Source organism: Leopardus geoffroyi, chromosome B1 (genome assembly GCF_018350155.1).
Source record: "Leopardus geoffroyi isolate Oge1 chromosome B1, O.geoffroyi_Oge1_pat1.0, whole genome shotgun sequence".
Lineage (NCBI taxonomy): Eukaryota > Metazoa > Chordata > Mammalia > Carnivora > Felidae > Leopardus > Leopardus geoffroyi.
In genome coordinates, this window is record NC_059327.1 from 143,161,682 (window position 1) to 143,183,709 (window position 22,028).

At 45.9% G+C, this 22,028-nt stretch overlaps 1 protein-coding gene across 7 annotated transcripts in view; it reads right to left on the bottom strand.

Annotated features, from left to right (window-relative positions):
* SHROOM3 (shroom family member 3) overlaps window positions 1-22,028 on the bottom strand; it is a 320,350-nt gene that overhangs the window by 35,126 nt on the left and 263,196 nt on the right. For all 7 annotated transcript variants that reach the window (XM_045473673.1, XM_045473672.1, XM_045473674.1 and 4 more), the window contains 2 exons: window positions 10,963-11,094; window positions 685-3,883 (listed from right to left, as the gene is read on the bottom strand). In XM_045473673.1, coding sequence (XP_045329629.1) covers window positions 685-3,883; window positions 10,963-11,094 — 3,331 coding nt within the window. The remainder of the gene's footprint in view (window positions 1-684; window positions 3,884-10,962; window positions 11,095-22,028) is intronic.

The following is a 22,028-nucleotide window of genomic DNA, read 5'->3' on the forward strand; positions in this document are numbered from 1 at the left end:
CTTGATAAACTTTGAGTAGTTTGAAACCTTTATGAGAACATTCTTTTGTGAGAGAATTTGAAAGCGTATGATTCTCCTATCTCCCCAAGACAGTGCACAGAAACGATCCAGATGGGAGCAGGGAGACATAGGTTTGGTGTGGGTAATATAACTACACAGGATGATTGTGAGAATCAATGAGATAAAAAACGTAAAGCATACTTAGCTGAGGGCCAGGACTTCAATAACTATTAAAGTCAGTAATTCTACATGTTTTATAAATGCATAAGTCTAATAGAGGATGCAAAGCTAAAATCTTTGAAATTCCAAGACACAGTTTGTATTCCACAGTGGGGGGGAACACAGTAAAAAAGAAAATCACTAACTTTTCCTAACCATGCATTCTTGCATTGAGAGATCGCGACTTCCTAAAATGAAGTGTGTATGTACACACACACACACACACACACTATATGTATGCATACCTCTATATAAGATGTATGGGTCTATATAAGATACCTATACAACTCTATATATCTACATATCAATCTCTAGATCTCTGTAAGGGTACCGGGCACACAGAAAGAAATCACCCCATGAAAACAAATGCTACCCTTTTGCATGTCAAAGGAAAATTAAAGGGGAGCTTCACTAAAGCTCCAGGGCCAGAAGGGCCCCATCCTAGGACCCTCTGGTTGCACGTACCTGACGCTTGTCTGCAGTGGGAGAGGACCGTGATCTCACGTGGACAGGAACCGCCAGGACGTCTGAGCGCTCCAGCAGGTCCTCAGCAGACATGGACTTCCCAGCCCTCCTGGCTGCGGCCCCCCACGAGGAGGGCTCCCCAGGGGTCCTGTCCACCCTCTGGGCGCCCTTCGGCCCATAGTTAGCTCCAGCGAGCAGCTCCCTCGGGGCTTGGTCCCCACGTCGCAGTTCCCCAAAGACATGGCCACCAGCGAAGGAGCTGCTGCGATCTCTGGGGGCCCGTGGGGACTCCCCCACGTCCCCCGCTGCTGCGGTGGGCAGGAGGGTGGCCTCCCTGCGGAGCTGCAGGCTCGGTTCCCGCAGCGAGCAGAGGCTGGAGGCCGAGGTGAGGCCGGGGCCCTCGGACGCCGCGGGGCCGGGCTGTAGGTAGGTGCTCTGGGAGCGCTCCCGCGGTGGCCCGGGCTCCTGGAGGCTGCAGGCGGCAGAGGAGGGCCGCTTGCCGGTCTTGCGCTGGATGTAGTCGGCCAGGGCGCTCTGCTGGAACTGCTTCAGCTCGGGGCCCGACAGGCTGAGCGTTGAGCAGGCCTTAACGTCGCGCTCAAAGATGCGGCGCCGGTCTGCCACGGTGCTCTCGGCGAAACGCAGCCCCTTCTTCTGCGCGCTAGAGGGCGCCGGCTCGGCCTCCTCCGAGATCCCCACCTCGTTCATCTTCTCGGGCTCCGAATAGGAGCGCTTCTTCTGCTCGGGGGTCAGGCGACGGCGCGGCCCCCTTCGGGTGGCAGGGAGCGCGGGTCGGGCAGGGTCGCCCTCGGCCGGGGTCACGCTGTGCCGCTCACGAGGGGTGTGCGGGGAGGCGGAAGCCGCCGCCTCCGGGCTCCGCAGCCCCACGTGGGCCGAGGCGGGCCTTGGACGCCAGGCTCTCGAAGCCGCGGGTGTCCCCGGCTCGAGGTCCCGGCGTCGAAAGGAGGTGGCCCCCAGGACGCGGGACTGCGCGTCCTTGATGCTGTTCCGGTAGGCACGGCTGAAGGGGGCGTCCAGCACCGGTGACTCGGGCGTGCTGGGCCTGTCGTCCAGCCACACGGGCTCGTGCTCTGTCTCGCCAAAGAGCTGAAAGGTGCTCTGGCTGCGGAGCAGGTGCGTGTCCCGCCTCGGGGGCTCGCTGCCTTGGAGCTGGGGGCCACGGCCGCCATCCGCACCCCTCCTCAACTGCTGACTGTGTGGCTGCCGGGTAACCTCTTCCAGCTTTGGCTCCTCCTTTTTGAAGTGCTGCTGCTCCCCATTGCCTATGGGTTCAGTGGGGTCGGAAAAACGGATATTGCCTTTTGTCTCCTCAAAGTCCTTCCCAAAAGGATGAGAATTTGGAACCGTCCTGTTGGGCCTGTAGTTATGGCCATAATGAGAGCTGCCCACACTTAGGGGTCTCTGGCTCCCTTGCTCTCGCTGCTCTATCTTGGAAACCTTCTCCAGCACGGAGCAGTGAGGCTTCCCATACTGAAAGCCTTGCAGAGCCGAGGTGCTGCTGGAGCTGAGCCGCCTCCGGCCCAGACTGGATGTCTGCTGGTGGGGTGGAGAGGGAGGGTCCTCGTACCTTGGGTCTGAACTTGGGAAAGAGGCCAAGGCACTGGTTCTCGCCTCGGGCCTTGGATAGGAAACTGGCCTGTCCAGGTGGCTCCTGTGATCGGGAACAGCTTTCCTGCCAGAGTCCTCCCCCTTGCTGTTGACTACACAGGTGGACCTGCCATCCTGGTAGCCGTCCTGGGCTCCTCTTCCTGGCTCCACGCTGCTCTGCCTTCTTAGATCCTCAGGAATGTTCTGGAGAGAGGAGAAGGCTGACTTGGTCCTGCCAGAGTTGTTCGGCGGGCTCTGGAGGCTCTCCCTCTCCAGCCTGTGCTGCAGGTTGGCATTGTGGTCTGCGTGTAAATCACCCTCCCAGGGCTCTGAGGGCCTGGAAGATCTCTTGTCTTCACCCACTTTGAGGCTGTGGTGATTAGAATATGGTTTGTTGCTGTGGGTGCTCTTTCTCTCATTGGGATGTGGGCTGCTGCCGTGGAGAGGGGCAAGCTGTCTCTCCAGTGAGGTATCCTCCTCATTTTCAGGTACTGAAGGGAAATGGACTCTGTAGGGGACACATTTGGCTGAAGATTCAGGTTTCCTCTCTACCAGGGACATTGAATCAGGTTCTAGAGGCTGGTAGAAGGCGAACCCAGGCCTGCTAGATCCATTTTGGTTCCCATTCTCGTCAAAGGTAGCCATTTTGTCACAAGCTCCGTGGGGAGCTGTATACCCACTCTCCTTGGCCAGTGCTGGGTAGAGCGTGCCGTTACCACTCACAGAAGGCTGGGGCACCTGGGCAAAGTGTGGCTCCAGAGAAGGTACCGGGTAGATGCCAGTTGGCAGTAGAGGTTGGCCAGGTTGGGCCTTCTGGGGGTAATTATGCTTGGGCTTCGCTGGGGGGCTGTTCTCTGGACTCTTCTCTAGCACAGTATGCAGCTGTTCCTCTATGAAGGGAGATTTCAGGGAGGCTGCGACGTTTGCCTGAGGCCGACAGAACCGCTTCTGATCAAGGCTAGACCAAGAGTTGGGCCGTTCTCGCTGCCGAAAGGCTGCATAACTGTCGCTCCGAGCTGGGGGCAGCGGTGCGGCCGCTTTAGGAGCCAGGTTGGAAGTGGCCGTCTCCAAGGAACCGGGACATTGTTGGCTCCAGGATGGGGGGGGCGCCCCCTTGCCCCGAGGAACACTGTGCCATTTATCATAGCCCTGGCCATCTGCTGATGCTCGGGCCTCCCTCCCTTGGAGAAGCAGGGCTGAAGAGTTCACCTCATACTCTGCTGAGACTCCCCTCCGGGGATCATAGACTGTCTTGACATAGCGAATGTCTGCCTGCCTCATCCCTTCGAGGAGGCCGCCCCGGGCAGAAGTGGTGTCCACGGAGCCTGAACGCTCCCGGCTAGAGATGCCGGGGGGCGGATACTCTAGGATGCTAGAGCTGGTGGAGAAGGAGCTGTACGCCGAGTCTCTCTTGTTGTGGAGGTGGCTGAGCTGGTCGATGCTGCTGGTGGACTTGGCAGGGGAGAGAAGATGGCAGGGTGGGTATCCCCCACTGGGCTCCAGGCTCTCCATGCTCCCCTGGGAGCTGCAGTGGTCAGGGCTTCGCCTCAGGTACGCGTGGTCATAGTTGGAGAGGTCACTGGTAGAGGAGCTGGAAGAAAGGGAGACACAGCAGTCAGCACCATGAGCCGCTACGGTTTGATAGGCTTACAGGCACAGGACCCAGCTTATAAACGTACTCTTGTGCAAGATGTTTCGTTTTTGGAAGGGTGGGTGAAAAGGGCCATATTTGGGCCTTGCTCGGCCTCCTTGTATGTTGTTACTAGGAGTAATTGCCCGACAGTGTAACCTATGTGGCTCTAATTAATCACCCAGGCTTGCAAGGGGAGGAACAGGGAGCAGAGAGGAAGCCATGTGACCAAATCACATTGATGTGATTTGCTCCGTGCTACAAATGACATTCTACATGTGCCAAGAAAGGAGAGACGTGGGGGAGGAAAGGAGAGAGGAAGAGGAGGAGGGGTGAGAGACACTGCAATTTTGTGTCCCTTGGGGCTGTTTGTGGGAAGAAGAGGAAGAGCTCACTAAGAGACCAGGCACGTGAACCGGGTGAGGGAGACTCAGTGTGCACGTGTGTATGTTTTTAGTTAATATCTTTCCTTTTTATGGAATTGAAGGGCTACACCTTGGCAATCTTCCTGGAATCTCGACTGTACTAGAGACAATTTGTTTGTAGTGAGAAAGCTAAACACAAAGCTGAATGAGAGAAATACAGAGAAATGGGAGTCAGAGAAGGCTAACAGGAGAGGGAAGCTTACTAAGAAGTCTTAATCGCGGGAGTCCATCCCTATGAATGACTTCCCAAAGCCTGAGCAAAGCCTTCTTCATACACTCAGAAAGGTAAGCCTTTCTCCTTTACAAAATCCTCTGCCAGCAAGAGGGGGAATGACTTTCAATCCTGGCGTGACATACCCCAAAAAGTTGCCTCAAAACAAACTTACTTATAATTAGCTTTAGTTATAAACTCAAGATATACTTCACCCAGCATGTTGGGGAAGTGAGAGCATACAGGAAGAAATAAGTGGGGGCACCTGGGTGGCTCAGTCACTTGGGCATCTGACTCTTGATTTCAGCTCAGGTCATGATCTTGCAGTTCGTGAGTTCAAGCCTTGTGTTGGGCTCTAGCTATCAATGTGGGATTCTCTCCCTCCCTCTCTCTCTGCCCTTTCCCGGCTCTTGCTCTGTCTCTCTCTCAAAATAAATAAATAAACATGAAACATAAAATAAAATAAAAATAAATAAGGAAGGAATATAGGGTCCAGAAGTCAAACAATAATCTCAAAACTGTTCAAATGTTTGTGACTTACTGCTCTCTACTGAAGGATAAATCAAAGTTTTTGCTAAGCTTTTCTATTTTTATTTTCTTAAAACATTTTTTTTAATGTTTTTCTTTATTTTTGAGAGAGAGAAAGACACAGAGTGCAAGCTGGGGAGGAGCAGAGAGAGAGAGGGAGGCACAGAATCCGAAGCAGGCTCCAGGCTCTCAGCTGTCAGCACAGAGCCCAACACGGGGCTCGAACCCATGAACCATGAGATCATGACCTGAACCAAAGTTGGACGCTTAACCAACTGAACCACCCAGGTGCCCCTAAGCTTTTCTACTTTTAAATGAGTTGGCATTTAAGTACTGTTACAATTCATGGGGTTATTACTATATTTCTAGATCTCATGTAAGTAAATACAGTGTTTTATTGGCTAAGGAAGTGCCTTATTGGCTTTGTGGCTGGCCTAAATCCAGGGTCTATGGCAAGAGACTAAAAGGATCATATTCTGACTCAAAACTGGCACCGGAATTCAAGGAAGTGTACATTTTCAGCAACTCACCTCAAGAATGTAACTCTTCTTTTTTAGAGAAAGTCAGTTTACTGAATGGAGCATCCTACTTTGGGAGGAACAGGTAGAGATTCAAGGGAGACAGGAAGGAACAGCTTACGAGCCAGCCAGATTACAGATATCAGTCCTGGCACTCAATGGCATGGCATATGTCACTGCCAGATTTTACCCCTCCTCCCTCCCTTCCCAGCTCTTTGAAATGAAGAGATTGTGTTAAAAATGTACATGACAGCTCAGCTGGGGATAATCCCGCATGACCCACTTATGCTTCCCTTTATCTCCTCTAAGAGAGATTCAGAGCTAACACTTCTAATGGAAATGGAAGCCGTATATCCATAATGGCTGTTTTGCTCACCAATTTCATGCAGGTGGTAGGCACTACTCAATCCCCCTCCACGCTGCTGAGAGTTTTAGCAGTCTTTCACTGAAAGGATAATTCACATCTACTTGGGAACACACAAAAAGTCAAAGAGAATAAACTGAATAACTGAAACTCTCACTACTGAGCGGGAACAAGGGTCATCACTAACCTATCTCAAAATGTAGATGATGTCTAGAAATACAAAATCACTGGTAGAACTATCTCTAGGCAGAGCAAGGCAGAATGGGTTACAGAGCTCAAGGAAACTTAAGCCACCACACCTCAGGTGGAATGCACCATGTGAGGACTGCAACATGCTCTTTGCTACTGGGGGAGAGCTCCACCCCTTTGGAATCCCCCTTCCCAAGCTGCGTGGGGAGTATGACCAATTGGTATGCTATGCCACGAGTGTGCTGACATCACCCTCTGCAAAGTTCTTCTGCCACTTTCTGGAAGTAGTCATTTTTTTTTTTTTTAATTTTTTTTTTTTCAACGTTTATTATTTTTGGGACAGAGAGAGACAGAGCATGAACGGGGGAGGGGCAGAGAGAGAGGGAGACACAGAATCGGAAACAGGCTCCAGGCTCTGAGCCATCAGCCCAGAGCCCGACGCGGGGCTCGAACTCACGGACCGCGAGATCGTGACCTGGCTGAAGTCGGACGCTTAACCGACTGCGCCACCCAGGCGCCCCTGGAAGTAGTCATTTTGACTATCTTTGCCATTCCTGCTTCCAAGATGGCACTTTAAAAAAAATTTTTTTTTAGTGTTTGTTTATTTTTGAGAGAGACAGAGAGATAGAACGCAAGTGGGGGAGGGACACACACACACACACACACACACACACACACACACACACACAGAATCTGAAGCTCCAGGTTCTGAGCTGTCAGCACAGAGCCTCGTGTGGGGCTGGAATCCATGAACTGTGAGATCATGACCTGAGCCAAAGTCAGATGCTAACCAGCTGAGCCACCCAGGCACCCCCCAAGATGGTACTTTTAATAGTGGGGAAGAACAACTTGGAATGAGGTCTTCATTCCCTATAACAGTTCCAGCCCACACAGAGACAGCCTTACTGTCAAGATAAGTATGTCAAGCTTCTTACTGTGGTCTGGCTAGCTCTCAACCTCATTTTCTATTAGACTCCTCTGGATCACTGCATTCCAGTGCAATGGCCTCTTTACTGTAACTCAGACCCATGAAAGGCATCCCCATGTCTCAGGGCCTTTGTACCCACTGTTCCTGCCACACACTAGGCTCTTCTCCTGGCTCACTTCTTCCCTTTACTCAAGTCTCTACTTGAGGGAAGATTTCCTGGAACCATCTAAAGAGCATCTCCTCCATTCTTCCCCGTTAGTCTGCTTACTTCCTTCACAGCACTTACCACTACTCCACGTTACCTTTTATTCCTTTCATTGTATGAAAGAGACTTCAGTTGTGTCTGTACTGCTTAAGATCTGAAGCGAATATGACAAGATGTTAATTCTGTGGTAGATCCATGTGTTCTTGTAATATTACTCTTTATTGTGTGTGTTTGAAAGTATTTTCTAGGGACGCCTGGGTGGCTCAGTTGGTTAAGTGTCCATCTCTTGATTTCGGCTCAGGTCATGATCTTACAATCTCTGTTGGTCCTAGAAACTTTTTTCCAAAAAGCATCTAAATGGATTATCATTCCATGGAACAGACCTTGGTACACAAATATTACAGGGTGGGGGCTTTTTATGTCTCATTCAGCATTATACCATCTGAGACACAGTACTGGTTCTTTAGCATTTTGATACTGTTACTTCAGCCTCCTGTGAGGGGCCTGGATTACCTGACTTTTCAAGATCTCTTCTGAAGTACTTTAACTACTTAGGACCATCGTGTGGTTTCTGTAGAACAGCAAAAAGACAGTGACTTGGGTCTGACAGGAAGCAGCTGCAATACAGTTTCAGTGAGATTCAGATCTAAACCAGCTCGCAGGCAGTTAAAATTACTTGTCCTGTGCTTCCCTCTGCCCCAAGCTCCCTGATTCTCCCGCTCCTTAATGACAAACGGATCCATAAACTTAGGACTGAGATTGGGTTTCTAGAACTAAAGGAGGGCTACCAGAGGGATGCCACCCAACTGGTTCGGCACACCAGACCACTAGATGCCACTGTGCTCCTTGGAAACGCGCCGGAAGCACTTCTCCATCGACAGCCACCAACCTCAGGCCCTCTGAGGGGAACAGAATTGGGGTGAAGCCCTCAGTGCAGCTGCAAGCCTGAGGTGTGGACCAGACACACCAGACCACAGGGTGACCCGTGCCGGGGAAGAAGAGCATACCCAGGTCTGTAGCGCTGTGGGTCATGCGAGCTTGCCTTTCTTCCTTTGTAGCCCACACAGTGCTTTGTGCAGACGGTCGGGGGGATCTGTCCTGAAGCTTGCATTAGAGGGGCACGGCGATAGATCGACCTACTGAAGCCCCTCTGGAGGCTGGACAGGAAGGAGGAAGCAGGACATGCAGAAATGCATTGTTCGGAGCTACCGCCCTTCTGAAGCCCGCTCTGCCGTTCTCTAGCGGCCTCCTGGAGCTCACCACAGTTCCCGCACGCAGCTCTTCTGAGCGCTGGCTACAGTAGTCTTAACTTCGGCCCATGTTTTTCAGGTCACAGTATGACCAGATTTAGAGGCTCTGGTGCGGCGTAGGCGTGAGGAGGCCCCACAGGGCTCCACTCTTTAGGGACACTCTGGTAATGCACAGTTGCATTTTATGTGCATGCTGGTTTATGCCATTAACCTTAACATTTATTATCAGGTTTCACTGTGCCTCTGGTAAGTCTTCAGCCTAATTATAATCATTGTCAAAATTACTGAATGCTTATTATGTTGCAGGAACTGCACTAAATGTTTTACATGTTCTGTTTAATCCTCACTGTGATCGAATGGGATACATATTATTAATTTCATCTTATAGACAAGAAAAACAAGATCAAAGAGGTTAAATGATTTGCTCAAGCTCATCCAGTAGGTAGTGAAGTTGGGATTTAAACCTAGGTTTCACTTAAAAGCCCAAGTACTGTATCACCGTGCCTTCTTTCCTTCACACTGCAAGGCCCTCCACATCTAACCTTCTAATTTTTTTTAATATTTATTTATTTTTGAGAGAGAGAGAGAGAGCGAGCGAGCGAGCGCACGCACAAGCTGGGGAGGGGCAGAGAGAGAGGGAGACACAGAATCTGAAGCAGGCTCCAGGCTCTGAGCTGTCAGCGCAGAGCTGGATACAGGGCTCGAACTCACGAACCATGAGATCATAACCTGTGCTGAAGTTGGACACTTAACCGACTGAGCCACGCAGGCGCCCCTATTCTTCTAAAGGCCCAGAGAGTGAAAACGCTGTGCCTGGGTACCAACAGCACCCTGCTGGTGGGCCCTGTTCTCTGAGCTTAGATGGCAAGAATAAATTTTTTCAAGGTTACTGGGAGGGACATGGGCAAGGGAGATGAGTGTCTGTAACAAAGAGGGTCACCAGGAAATTCTTTTCTATGACCTGAAACCTACCCAGATGTGCTAAGAGCCATGTCTATCCATGAGAAGTCTAGGAATTGGCTCTTGATTTGACCAGACCTGAGTGTTAAGGGCTCTGAGTCCTGTCCTTGCTAAATGCAGAGCCACCATCTGTCAGTTAAGTAATCCTTCCAGAAGTCACCCCCTCCCCCACCTGACTCATCAGCACTTGTATCTCATTTGTATGTAGGACCCATATTCTCTTGACCGTCCCACCTCTCTGCTGTTACCCTTATCCAAGCACTTTCAAAAAGTCCTAAGCAAGAGTCTAACTCCCTGGCATCAGAAAATGGATTCTAATTTGCATGGATTCTGAGTTTGTCATAAATGTAGGGGAGTCCTGACTGACTGAGTACTTTAATATGTCTGGATGGTCAAGTTTGGCTTCCTTCTCCCCAGTCCCTCTCAGTTGTGTAAGATCTGATTACTACAATAAATCCCTTCTCCCGTGACACCGGTGGTGGCCTTGCCTTTTTCTGACTGAAACTTGACTGACACAATGACTAGAAAAGCAGAGGAAGTATAACTCGGTTATGTACAAGGGCTCTGACACCTGGCTTGGACTTGAGTCTGGACTCAGGTCCTGATCAATTGTTTGACTTTGGACAAATTTGTCTCTCGAAGCTTCAATTTCAGGTTCTGTAAAATGGGGTTAAGAATAACGTATCTGTTTTAGAGGCACCTGGGTGGCTCAGTCGGTTAAACGTCCGACTTCGGCTCAGGTCATGACCTCACGGCTCCTGGGTTCGAGCCCCGCATCGGGTTCTGTGCTGCCACCTCGGAGCCTGGAACCTGCTTCAGATTCTGTGTCTCCCTCTCTCTCTGCCCCTCCCCCGCTAATGCGCGCGCGCGCTCGCGCGCTCTCTCGCTCTCCTTCAAAAATAAGTAAACATTAAAAAAAATAAAAGAATACTGTATCTGTTTTAAAGGTGGAGATGAAGGTGTGTATCACAGGAGATAATCACAGGAGTGCACACTGAGTAGCCCTAAGTGTGCTCGTTTTTTTGGTTGGAGCTAAGTTGGATAACTAGCCTTAACAGAAGGATATAAAGCAAGTAAGGAGTTCAAATACATGAATAAAATCACTCCATAAGAAGCAGACACATACTGGGTTGAGAAGGACATTAAGCACTGAGGAAAGAAGTTTGTCAGTTTTTCTAGTGAAGTGCTACAATGTGCAATTGAGAAAGGTCTGACTGAGAATGAGCAGACCCTGCAATGATCTCACGTGGCCTCCCTTCCTGCCAGTCTAGCCCAGGGTATGAAGGTGACGTATACATTAAGAGTTTGAAGAGGAAGAGGAAGAGGAAGATGAAGGTGGTGGATAGAGAGGTTTGATCCTCAGGTTGAGTGTAAGGAAACGTTCTCAAAACAGAAGAACACCTTTTCTGGGAACAAGAGCTCTGAAAGAAGCAAAGCCCTGCATCTCGGCTGGGTCACTTACCTGGAATGGTATCTTTGGGGCCAAGGACTGCCGATCGTGCCCGGAGTGATTTGCATCATGCTGCCCTCTGGTTGGTTCTCCCCCAATTTGGTTAAATGCCAAGAGTGAGGTCGGCCTGCAGGGTCGCTGCGCCTGAGGAGACATGGGAGAGAGACCTCTCAACATCAGGAGCATTCTCAGCGGAGTCTCGTCACTGATGTGATTTACTGATTGAAAAGCAGAGTCTGCTGTAGTCTTAGAGATAAAAAATAATTAAGTAAATACTGGAAGGTAGAGCTTACTGCTTATTTCTCTTACTAACCATTGCTCCTCTCTGCTTTATAATATTTTAACTTTCATTTTGACATGATTTCAGACTTACCTAAAAATGTTGTAACTTAGTATAAAGAATTCCCAAACTCCAGTGCACTATGTGAATGCAAATTGGTAGTCACTATGAAAAACAGTATGGAGATTCCTTTAAAAAATTAAATAGAACTACCATATGATCCAGCAACCCCACTTCTGGGTGTATATCCAAAGAAATTGAAATCAGGATCTTACAGAGATATCTACTCTCCCAGGTTCACTGCAGCATTACTCACAAGAGCCAATATATGGAAACAATCCAACCGTCTATCACCTGATGAATGGAGAAGATGTGATACACACACACACACACACACACACACACACACACACACACACACGGTGGAATATTACTCAGCCATAACAAAGTAGCAGATCCTGCCGTTTGCATCAACTTGGATGGACCTTGAGGGCATAATGCTAAGTGAAATAAGGCAGACAAAGATAAATACCGTACAATCTTACTTCTATGTGGAATCTTTTTAAAAAAGACAAACTCAGGGGCACCTGGGTGGCTCAGTCAGATGAGCGTCCAATTTCGGCTCAGCTTATGATCTCGTGGTTCATGAGTTTGAGCCCCACATTGGGCTCTGTGCTGACAGCTGGGAGCCTGGAGCCTGCTTCTGATTCTGTGTCTCTCTCTCTGTCCCTGTCTCTCCCCTGCTTGCACTCTGTCTCTGTCTCTCTCTCTCTAAAAAATGAGTCAACATTTAAAAAATATTTAAAAAATAAAAAAATTAAAAAGACAACTCAGAATAACAGAGTATTGGTAACTAGAGGCTGGGGAGATGGGAGAAAGGGGAAGATTTGGTTAAAGAGCACAAACTTTAAGTTATAAGATTTACAGGTTTGGGGATCTAATATACAGCATGGTGATTATAACTAATAATACTGTATCATACACTTGAGTGTTGCTAAGAGATTAGATCTTAAATGTTCTCAGACAAAAAAGAAATTGTAATTACGTGACACGATGGACAAGTGGCTAATACTATGGAGGGAATCATTCTGCAATTTATAAATGTATCAAACCAGTATGTTGTACACCTTAAACTTATACAATGTTACACACTAATTATATCCCAATAAAAACTGGAAGAAAAAAAAGAATGAATTTCACCTTCACCTAGATTCCTTGTATGTTAACATTTTATGCTTTATTAATTTAAAGCACACAGAGTTGCCTTGCTGTTTGTTGGTCTCTGCTTATCCACATATGAAAATGGGAGCAGTAATTCCTTGCCACCTCCCAAGGGACTTTGTGTGGCTGTATGGTAAAAAGCTTTCTGGTGATTTTGAAGTCCTCTGTCCTATCCTGATGCTGGATAAATTACATTATTTTAATTTCTTGGTAAGAGCTACATAAAAATTAGCAGCTACCTCAGGGTTAACACTGCTCTAAGCTACATGGTCTAAACGGCAAGATGTTCTCGAAAATAGTTTTTCATTTTGCAAGTCAAGGACTTCAACTTTTAAATATCCTGCCTTTATAACACAAAGAGCTGACAAAGCCAAACAGAAAAAAATGGGTGTCCTTTAGCTACGATACTGAAGAATAAATTTGGTAAGGATTACACTGCTATAGAAGGTCAGAGTCAGGAGAGAGGGGCTGTGCCGTACTTTTGGCAAAAAAGTGAGGCGTGCTAGGGTATCTCATGCTGAAAACGTTTGAACTGTAGGAACGCAGGGGGATTTTTCTGCAGTTTAGAAACACGTGTATGAGATCCAGGAGTGCATTTTGATACACTGAAAATAAGGCTGAAAGTACACACACCTGTTTCTTTTCTATGAAACGATAAATTGGCATTTGCTAAATCAAATGAAAAAACCGTTCCCCCAATATGAGTCAAATTTCAAAAGTGTTAAGTATATCAGAATAATATTAGGCCAGGTGTCAAGACATGGGTTCTTACCCTGACTTTATTAACTTGCTGTATGACTCTGTATAAATTACTTTCCCTCTCTGAGCCTTTGTTCATGTAAAAAAATGAAGACATTAATCAAAGAGGCTGTATTAGCCTCATTTTAATCGGAAATAACTTTTAAAATCTGTAAGAGTGTAGGGAGGACTGCAAGAGAGATAATGATTTCCCAAAAGTGCACATATTTTTTTCTGAAGAAAAATAGGAAAGGATAGGAAAATAGTCTTCTGTGAAGCAAGAGATACAGACACACAAGATTTTTAGCTGTCAGTCAGTAAATGCTGATTGAACTGAGGAACGTATAGTCATATGCTAACATCTGTGTTGCCACATGGGCCAAGGAAAGTGAGAAAAATGGAAATCTCTCTTGATAAAACACTGGGGATAGACAGAAGGTGGAATGTGGCAAAAGGTTATCAGCTCTGGGATCAGACAGACCTGGATTCTAATGCTGATACCTCAAATCCAAAAGCTAAAAACTGGTGGTAAATTTCTTAACCATTCTGAGCTACCTCATCTCTAAAAGGCAGATTATAACAGAACCTATTCATAGGGTTTTGTGAGATTAAAAATGAGGTCATGTACCGGCACATAGTAGGGCTCAACGAATGTTAAGTATGATTATCTTCCATCATTCATTATTAAAGAATTGTTAAAGACTAGAGGGTTAGGGAGACAACCCCATCAGAGAGATCTACAATGCAGGACAGGAAAGGGGTGAGAGAAGCCTGGAGTGAATGGCGAGGGGAATGTGCAGGAACCATTGATGGCGCAGAAGTCACCCACATCTGAGCTCCCCAGGAAGGTCCTAAGAGTACATCATTACAGCAGAGAGTTATGGTGCTCACAGCCTGGAGGACCCTGGCCACAGTGGTGAAGCAGGGAGCTGCCAGGGCAGTGGCCATGACCTCTAGTCAGGGAAGTAAACACTGGCCAACAGGGAACAGACCTTGCCCACCTGGAAGCTAGGAAAGAATGAAAGCAAGTAATAGCACAGTCTTGGGGCAAAAGAGAGGAAGTAGGGTGCAAAGTCAGGAGATCAACAGTGGAAGGCAAAATATTACAACTGTCTGGCTCTTTGCCCCCATACCTCTCTAATCCCCCTAACAGGTCCCAGGCAACCCATACCCTCTGCCCCAAAGTTGAACCTGCCCTCTTCTCAGAGGGGCCATCTGGGAGCCCCAGGTTAATGGCTCAGTGTCTCCACAGCTTGCCATTCTTGCTGCTAGCTTCCCTCTGACCTTGGACACACAGCCTCCCAGAAACTGGCTCCTCACCTAGCTCCTCAAAGCCAGGCCACCTCCCTGGAACCTCAATTCCTCACTGACTTAGATTTCCTGCTTTGTCTTCCAGTTCCATCCAGGGATTAGAAATCCTTTCTGGTGCCCCAAGCCCCTCAGAGGCTGGCTCAAATCACACAGCCCTAAGTCCCACAGTCAGGATTGAAACCCAGTTGCCTATGACTTCAGACATTCAAGAGATGTTACTGAATAACCATAAAGGAAAAACCGAGAACTTGCTGAAAAAATATAGTCTCTTTTTTGCACGAGGCACCTGGAGACATTTCATATGGGTTCAAATGATCCAAATGGGTCCAAAATACATACGGAGAAAGAATAAACTGTCATCTTCCCACCTCATGTCTGGTTACCTAGGGAGAGGAGTTGGCAGGACCTGTGACTAGGGACTTTGAGAAGCCAATGGATATAGCTGCAGAGTGAGGTTGGCCCAGCACCTGAGGGTGGTAATCCTAGGGATGACCCTTCAGCAGCTTCATCCACCAGCGGTATCTGACCACACCTACCTAAAAACACTGGTGCCAAGAAGCCTTCCCTGCCCAAGAGAAATGGACAGGCCCTGATAAACTCAAAAGGCTCTACAGAAACATCTCGCTTCTAGTCAAGGAGATGAGGTGTGAGCTACTGTTTTCCAATAATAATTTCAGGAGTTCCGGAGAAGCCCTCTAGTCTGAAATCTCAAAGTAAAAAAGAGAGGAAGTGCCCTGAAGTGCAATCTACTCACCCAGACTTCGTATATCAGTTAGTACAGCACCTTCATGAAGGGTCAGACATCCCACTGAAAGTTCTGAATCAGACTGAGGTGTACAAGGAGGCTGTGCACAGAACAGTGAAGACAAGTGGAGCTGTTTCACCTACATTAAGGGAAGAAAATTTCTCCTTGTGCTTTGGAGGCAAGAGCGAGGCTTTTCAAAAAAATGTAACCCATGAAACCTTTCTTTGGTTTCTTTCCCATTCATTCAGGAGACATCCAGGGAGACTTTCCATATCCTAGTCACTATGCTGGCAGTGGGAATACAAAGAGCAACAAAGGATCAGTAGACCCACATAATTCACAGTATAGAGGAGGATGGCCAAGTAACCTGGGATGCGATGGGCTCCACGATTGAGACCCATACAAGATGCTTGGTAAACACAGGGGAGGGACTCACTAACACTGTGAGAAAGCTTCACTTTAGCCTAGATCATGAAAGGTTTTCCAGATGGAAGAGGGTGGGGAAAGGAAGGTTTTCCAGATGGAAGAGGGTAGGGAAAGGAAGGCCATCTAGCTAGAATAGCATGACTAATGCATGGAGTTGTACAAGAATATGGTAAAACAACACAAAGAAGCTGGAGAGGAGACGATGAGTAAAGGGAAGAACAGTAGATAAAGGTGATGAGGTAGGAGGGGCCAGATCTTAACAGGCCTCACTAGACAGTCTGGACAGTGTCCTGTGGATTTGGAAGCCACCAAAGAACCTTAGCCAGGGAGGAGCATGTTCAAATATGGGTTTCAGTAAGATCCTGACAATGACAAGGAGGATACATTTGAGAGAGACAAGACTGGAGGCTTTTCTCTTGGCCAGGGTAAAAGATAATGAGGGTCTGGCACTTAAGGCAGTGGCAGTGAACTTAAAGAGATAACCGATCATGGGGCACCTGGATGGCTCAGTTGCTTGTGCATGGAGCCCAATGGCGGGGCTTGAACTCATGAACCATGAGATCATGACCAGAGCCAAAGTCAGATGCTTAACCAACTGAGCCTCCCGGGGACCCCTATTTTAAACAAAGAGAAGTATAAGCAAGTTTATGTGAGACAGGGAGCTAAGGATACAGGACAAAGAGGACACTCCTCAAGACTCATGAGAAAGTAGGAAGGGATGGCATTCTACAGTACATGTGGGCAGTATACCTCATTTATGTATGCATAAAGGCAGTTCCACTGAAATAAGAAAGTAGGAGGTAAGATGTTGATGCTCCTAAGTATGAAAGAGGGCAGATGGGAGGCAAGTCAGAGAGATTTCACACCCAATGTCCTCTATTTTCATTATGATGATGCCAGAAGAGGGAAACATGAGGGGGTTGATGTGGCAGGTCGGGGCTCAAGGCACATAACAGTGAGACCAGAAGAGCTAAAATTTGATGAGCATTTATAACTAAGAGTTAATAACTAAGAATTAATACTAAGATATGGTCCTGCCCTTAAGGAGCTTACATCCTGGTAGGGAGACCAAAAGAAGGAATTCCTACAGTAAATAATACATCACAAAGAAATAATTCCTACAGTAAAGATAAAATAAATGTCCAAGACTTGTAATGCCAAGGCAGAAAACCCAACTTGGAGAGATTTTTCTCTCTGGAGTGTGGACAGGTAACTATTGGCCCTTGGGTGGGTGTCAGGTCTCACCACAGGTCTAAGACATTAAGAACAGAGTGATCTTGAAACAAACAAACAAAAGGTCTTAAAAAACAAAAATGCATCTGTTGGGAGAAGGCTTCAGAGAGAAGTTCTTTTTTTATAAGATTCTTCCATGTGGGCAGTGAAGTGATGAAATGAGGGAAAAGAACAATAAAAATGAGGACCAGAATGGAGCCCCAGTGACTCTTACACTTTGCTAGGGGAAGTATACATCAGCACAACCTGAAGAAAGAGCAGTCTGGCAACATCTAGAAAAAAATTTTTTTTTAATTTTTTAAAAATGTTTATTTTTGAAAGAGAGAGAGAGAGAGCATGAACAGGGGAGGGGCAGAGAGAGAGAGGGAGACACAGAATCTGAAGGAGGCTCCAGGTTGTCAGCACACAGCCCGACACGCGGCTCAAACCCACAAACCGCGAGATCATGACCTGAGCTGAAGTCGGATGCTTAACCGACTGAGCCATCCATGCACCCCTAGAAAAATTTTTTTTATGTTTCTTCATTTTTGAAACACAGAGAACACAAGCAGGGGTGGCGCGTAGAGAGAGGGGGACACAGAATCTGAAGCAGGCTTCAGGCTCTGAGCTATCAGCACAGAGCCCGACGCGGGGCTCGAACTCACGAACCGCGAGATCATGACCTGAGCCGAAGTCGGAAGCTCAACCGACTGAGCCACCCAGGCACCCCGAAAAAAATTTTTTAAATAACACATCTATCAAAAGATTGAAAAACAAGCTAAATGCTCATCAGTAGCAGACCAGTTAAATCTTTGCAGTACATCCATAAAACAGAATACTTTTGTGGCCATTAAAAGAATGGAGTAGCTCTATACATATTGATATGTAAAGATCTCCAAAATCTATGACAACTATAAGGTTGTGAGTACAGTATGATGCAGTATGCAAGAGAAAATATACGTAACCCCTAACAGGTCTTAGTGGAAAGAATATTTCTGGAGTGATGCTTGTGAAACTAGGAAAATGAGTGACTCTGGGCAGGAAAACTTATTTTTTTCACTGTTATTTCCTTTTGTAACCTTTGAATTGTGTATCATGCACTTGTATTACCTATTTAAAAGCACAGCATTTTAAAAATAGCTGGAGATAACCAAAAAAAAAAAAGTCAAACAGCTGTTTACTGACTTTTTCAATGATGCAAATAATTTAATAAACATTCCTAAAGAGCACAGCATGCTTTCATATTTTGGGATCACTTTGATCTTTAAGAAGATAAGGAAATACTTTCCTAAAGGGCATTACATCATGAGCATATCAATAAGGGTCAGAAGACAATTTAATTTTAAAATTTGAGCAGACTGAGTTTTGTGTGTGGGTGTAATTCAAACAAAGCCCTTTTGTTGCATTCCTAACCACAAACAAGGAAGCTTAACTGCGTGGGATGGGTAGGCTGATGAAACTGGAACTAGCAAGTGACATGGTGTCCTTCTTAGATGATTTTGTCCTAACACAGAGTCAGGAATGCAGAGCATATTTCTGAGAAATCTATAATAAAGAAGTTCAGGTATTTCAAGCAGTTTTCGTTGATCACCTACTGTGTGCCTTCTACTCCGATGAATTCTAGTTGGGAGTTCTGAGATGGCCACAGGGAGCTTACAATCTTGCTGGGGAGTCTTAGATGCAAGAAAAAGTGTTAAACAGAATCAGACTTAATCACTCATTCAAAAAATATCTGAGAGCCTGCTGAGTGCCAAGCACCATTCTAGACACTTGATGCCTATTTTCTCACTTACTCTTTGTCCTATCTTTACGTGCAGGGCTATTAATGAGGAAATGAGGTAAATAAGAAAAATTAAGCAACTTGTCCACAGTCACAAGGGTAGTAAGCAGAGTTGATATTTATTTTTATTTAAAAAAATTTTTTTATATGTCTATTTATTTTTGAAAGAGAGAGACAGAGTACGAGCAGGGGAGGAGCAGAGAGAAGGAGACAGAATCCGAAGCAGGCTCCAGGCTCTGAGCTGTCAGCACAGAGCTTGACAAGGGGCTCGAACCCACAGACGGTGAGATCATGACCTGAGCCGAAGTCGGATGCTTAACAGACTGAGCCACCCAGGCACCCCCCGAAGAGCTGATATTTAAACTAAACACATCTGGCCCCAGAGCTTGTGCTCTTAACCATCTAAGCAACGAGCAGTGTAAATGAGGTGGGGTGGGCAGAGTAGGAAGACAGATAGTAAGCAGTTAAACAGGATATTTTCACACAGTTCTAAGGGTTCTGAAGGAAATAAAACTGGGTAATGTGAGACTGAGATGAGGGTCCTGGCTTTGGACAGCATCTTTGAGAGGGGCATTTGAACAGAGACCTAAATGATGATGATAAACCATGCAAAGAGTTGGGGGCAGAGTATTTAGGATGGAAGGAACAATGAAATGCAAAGGCCTTGATGTGGGAATAAATCTGGGGTTTTCAAGAAGCACAACAGTGTGACTGAAGCCTTAGGAGCAAAAAGCAGATGGTAGGAGAAGTCATCAAATGGTACTGGGCCACGTAAGCTCTAGAGGGACTTTGGATGTAAGCATTAAACATCTCACATGCTGCCCATGATCAGGAATAGGGTCTGAAGCTGGCCAAAAGGTCTAGAAATAGAGCGGGACTTCAGATGACCTTGAAGGATCGGTATGCTTTGCATAAATCAAGAAGGTAACAACCACAACTTGGAACATAAAAAATTCCAAGAGCTAGAGTTCAGTTTTTTGTTGATGCTGTGCTTCAATGAGCTATTATGACTGACACTTTGAGTTGACTCTTCTGGGTGCGCGAACATTATAAAACCTTGCCAGTTATCAACCAGACATGAGCTGAATATGTAAGAATACAAGATAGACTACCTGCACTACCAAATAAAACATCCTGTTTTCTAATCCACTTACTAACCCACCTACCTGCCCACCCATCATCTGTTTAGTACACAATATGCTTTAATAGATGACCAAGTCCAGGCAAACCATAAAAGACTCTTAAATACAGAGAACAAAATGAGGGTTGCTGGAGGGGAGGTAGGGGGGAGTGGTTGGGCTAAATGGGTGATGGGCATTAAGGAGGGCACTTGTGTTGAGCACTGGGTGTTATATGTAAGTGATGAATCACTAAATTCTACTCCTGAAACTAATACTACACTGTACGTTAACGAACTTGAATAAAACAAAACAAAAAAACAATAGATGACCAAGTCCAACTTAACAAAATTCCGGTCTTAACCCCCCACTTTTGACCCCCCAAAACAGTAAATTAATATATTCTGTAAATCAGGTCTGAGTTAACGTGTCATGGATGTGGGTTGAGGGTCTTCCTGATAGACTTACTGAACACCATATGCTTGGCCCAGGATAAAATATGTTTCGTAAGGTTCCTTTTGTGTGTCACTGCTATTTTCCCCTTTTTCTCCTAATCTATTTTTAAAATTATAAAGTCCTTCAAACATATATAAATGTATTCAAATTAATATAAAGATCACCCACATACTCATCACCAAGATTAATCAAATCTTCATATTTTCCCCGTTTTATTTGAGGTACTCTTTTGAATAGGTATAGGTACTCTTTTGAATTCATATAGTTTTTTTCTTAAAAAAAGATCAAAGCCATTGAGAAGTCTTACTCTCCACATTCCCTCGCCCACTCCCCCCATTTCTCTTCAGTATTTAGAAAGCCTCTTCATACCATTTTTTCCTTTTAGCTGCCTGGTATTCCCTTGAATGCATACATCATATTTACTCACCAGACCCTTTCTGTAGATACTTTTTGATTTCTAGTCTCTTGCTATTACAAATAATGCTTCAGTGAATAACCATGCCTATACACTGATTTCTATCTATGCAGACTTATTGCAGCAAAAATTCCCAGTAGAATTGTTGGCTCAAAATAGGCACTTGTGATTTTGATAGTTAAAGCTAAATTGCTCCTTTCACACTTTAAAGAGGAAACAAATTCAGTATGAACAATTAAGCGTCACTGTACAAGTAATTTGGAGGGGGGGGAAGGATATTATATCTTTAGTATAGTGGAACAGATGATCTGTATTTGAACAACAATGCCTTTTTTAGGCATTTCCTGTTTACAGGAAAATGATAGGCCCCAAATACTGATGACAAAAATATATAGCAAGTGAAAACCATGACTGAGTCAAGCTACACTGAGCTGTACTCATAACACTGTTTTATTCCATAGATCCCCATGGAACTCTCTCTGGAATAAAAATTACCCCACATTGAGATAGGTTTTCTACATGTTCGCAGGAGGCAGAAAAGCTCCTAAAATTTTTAAAGGGTTGAAAAAGCCCATTATCTTCCAAGATACAAAAGAAAAGAAAAGAGAAAAGAAAAGGAAAGGAAAGAAAAGAAAAAAGGTGGTAATTGTCCCATAATACACTATTGGCAAAGACATTGTTCTTGAGAAATCCTTTACCCCCCCCTTTACAACATCGCTAACCTCTAGTTTCTAGGACTACAGGACTCTTCAAGACTGTATTTCAGACTTTTGAGATTCACAGAAAAATCCAAGCAAAGTTTTCTAAGGCTTTTATAATTGCCTCACCAACATCTGTGTCTTAAACAAGTGGTTCGGTGGGTAGAAAGGTATGCATTAGGTAATATAACCCCATAGCAACACACAGTCCTTTCTGGAAAGAGAAGTTCTTTTTAAATGTCACATCCTGATAATACGCCCTGGGGACGTTTGGCTTTGAGGAGTGAATCATAAGTAAGAGTGAAGTGTGCTAACAGATAGACATAAGACTCTAACACCTAAAATTTGCATAAAAGATGAAAAACTTTTTCAAGTAAGATGCTTTACCCCACTTCGCACACCTGTCCCAATGTCCTTTCACTAGTGGTTTATCTCCTCCCCACTCTCTATTCTGACATATTTTTTTTTAAGATTTAAATTTTATTAATGTCCAAACAAAGCTATTATCCTAAAGGAGAGGAACCACCAACGGGGTGGGCGTCTTTCGCTTAGTCACCAATGGATGATGGCGTTGAAATGTCTTTTTCTCAATATCCCTCTCTTTCTATCCTCCTCTTCTCAACTCTGAGGAACCAGAAAAGTCAACTCTCCTTCCCACACTTCAACATTTGCATCCAA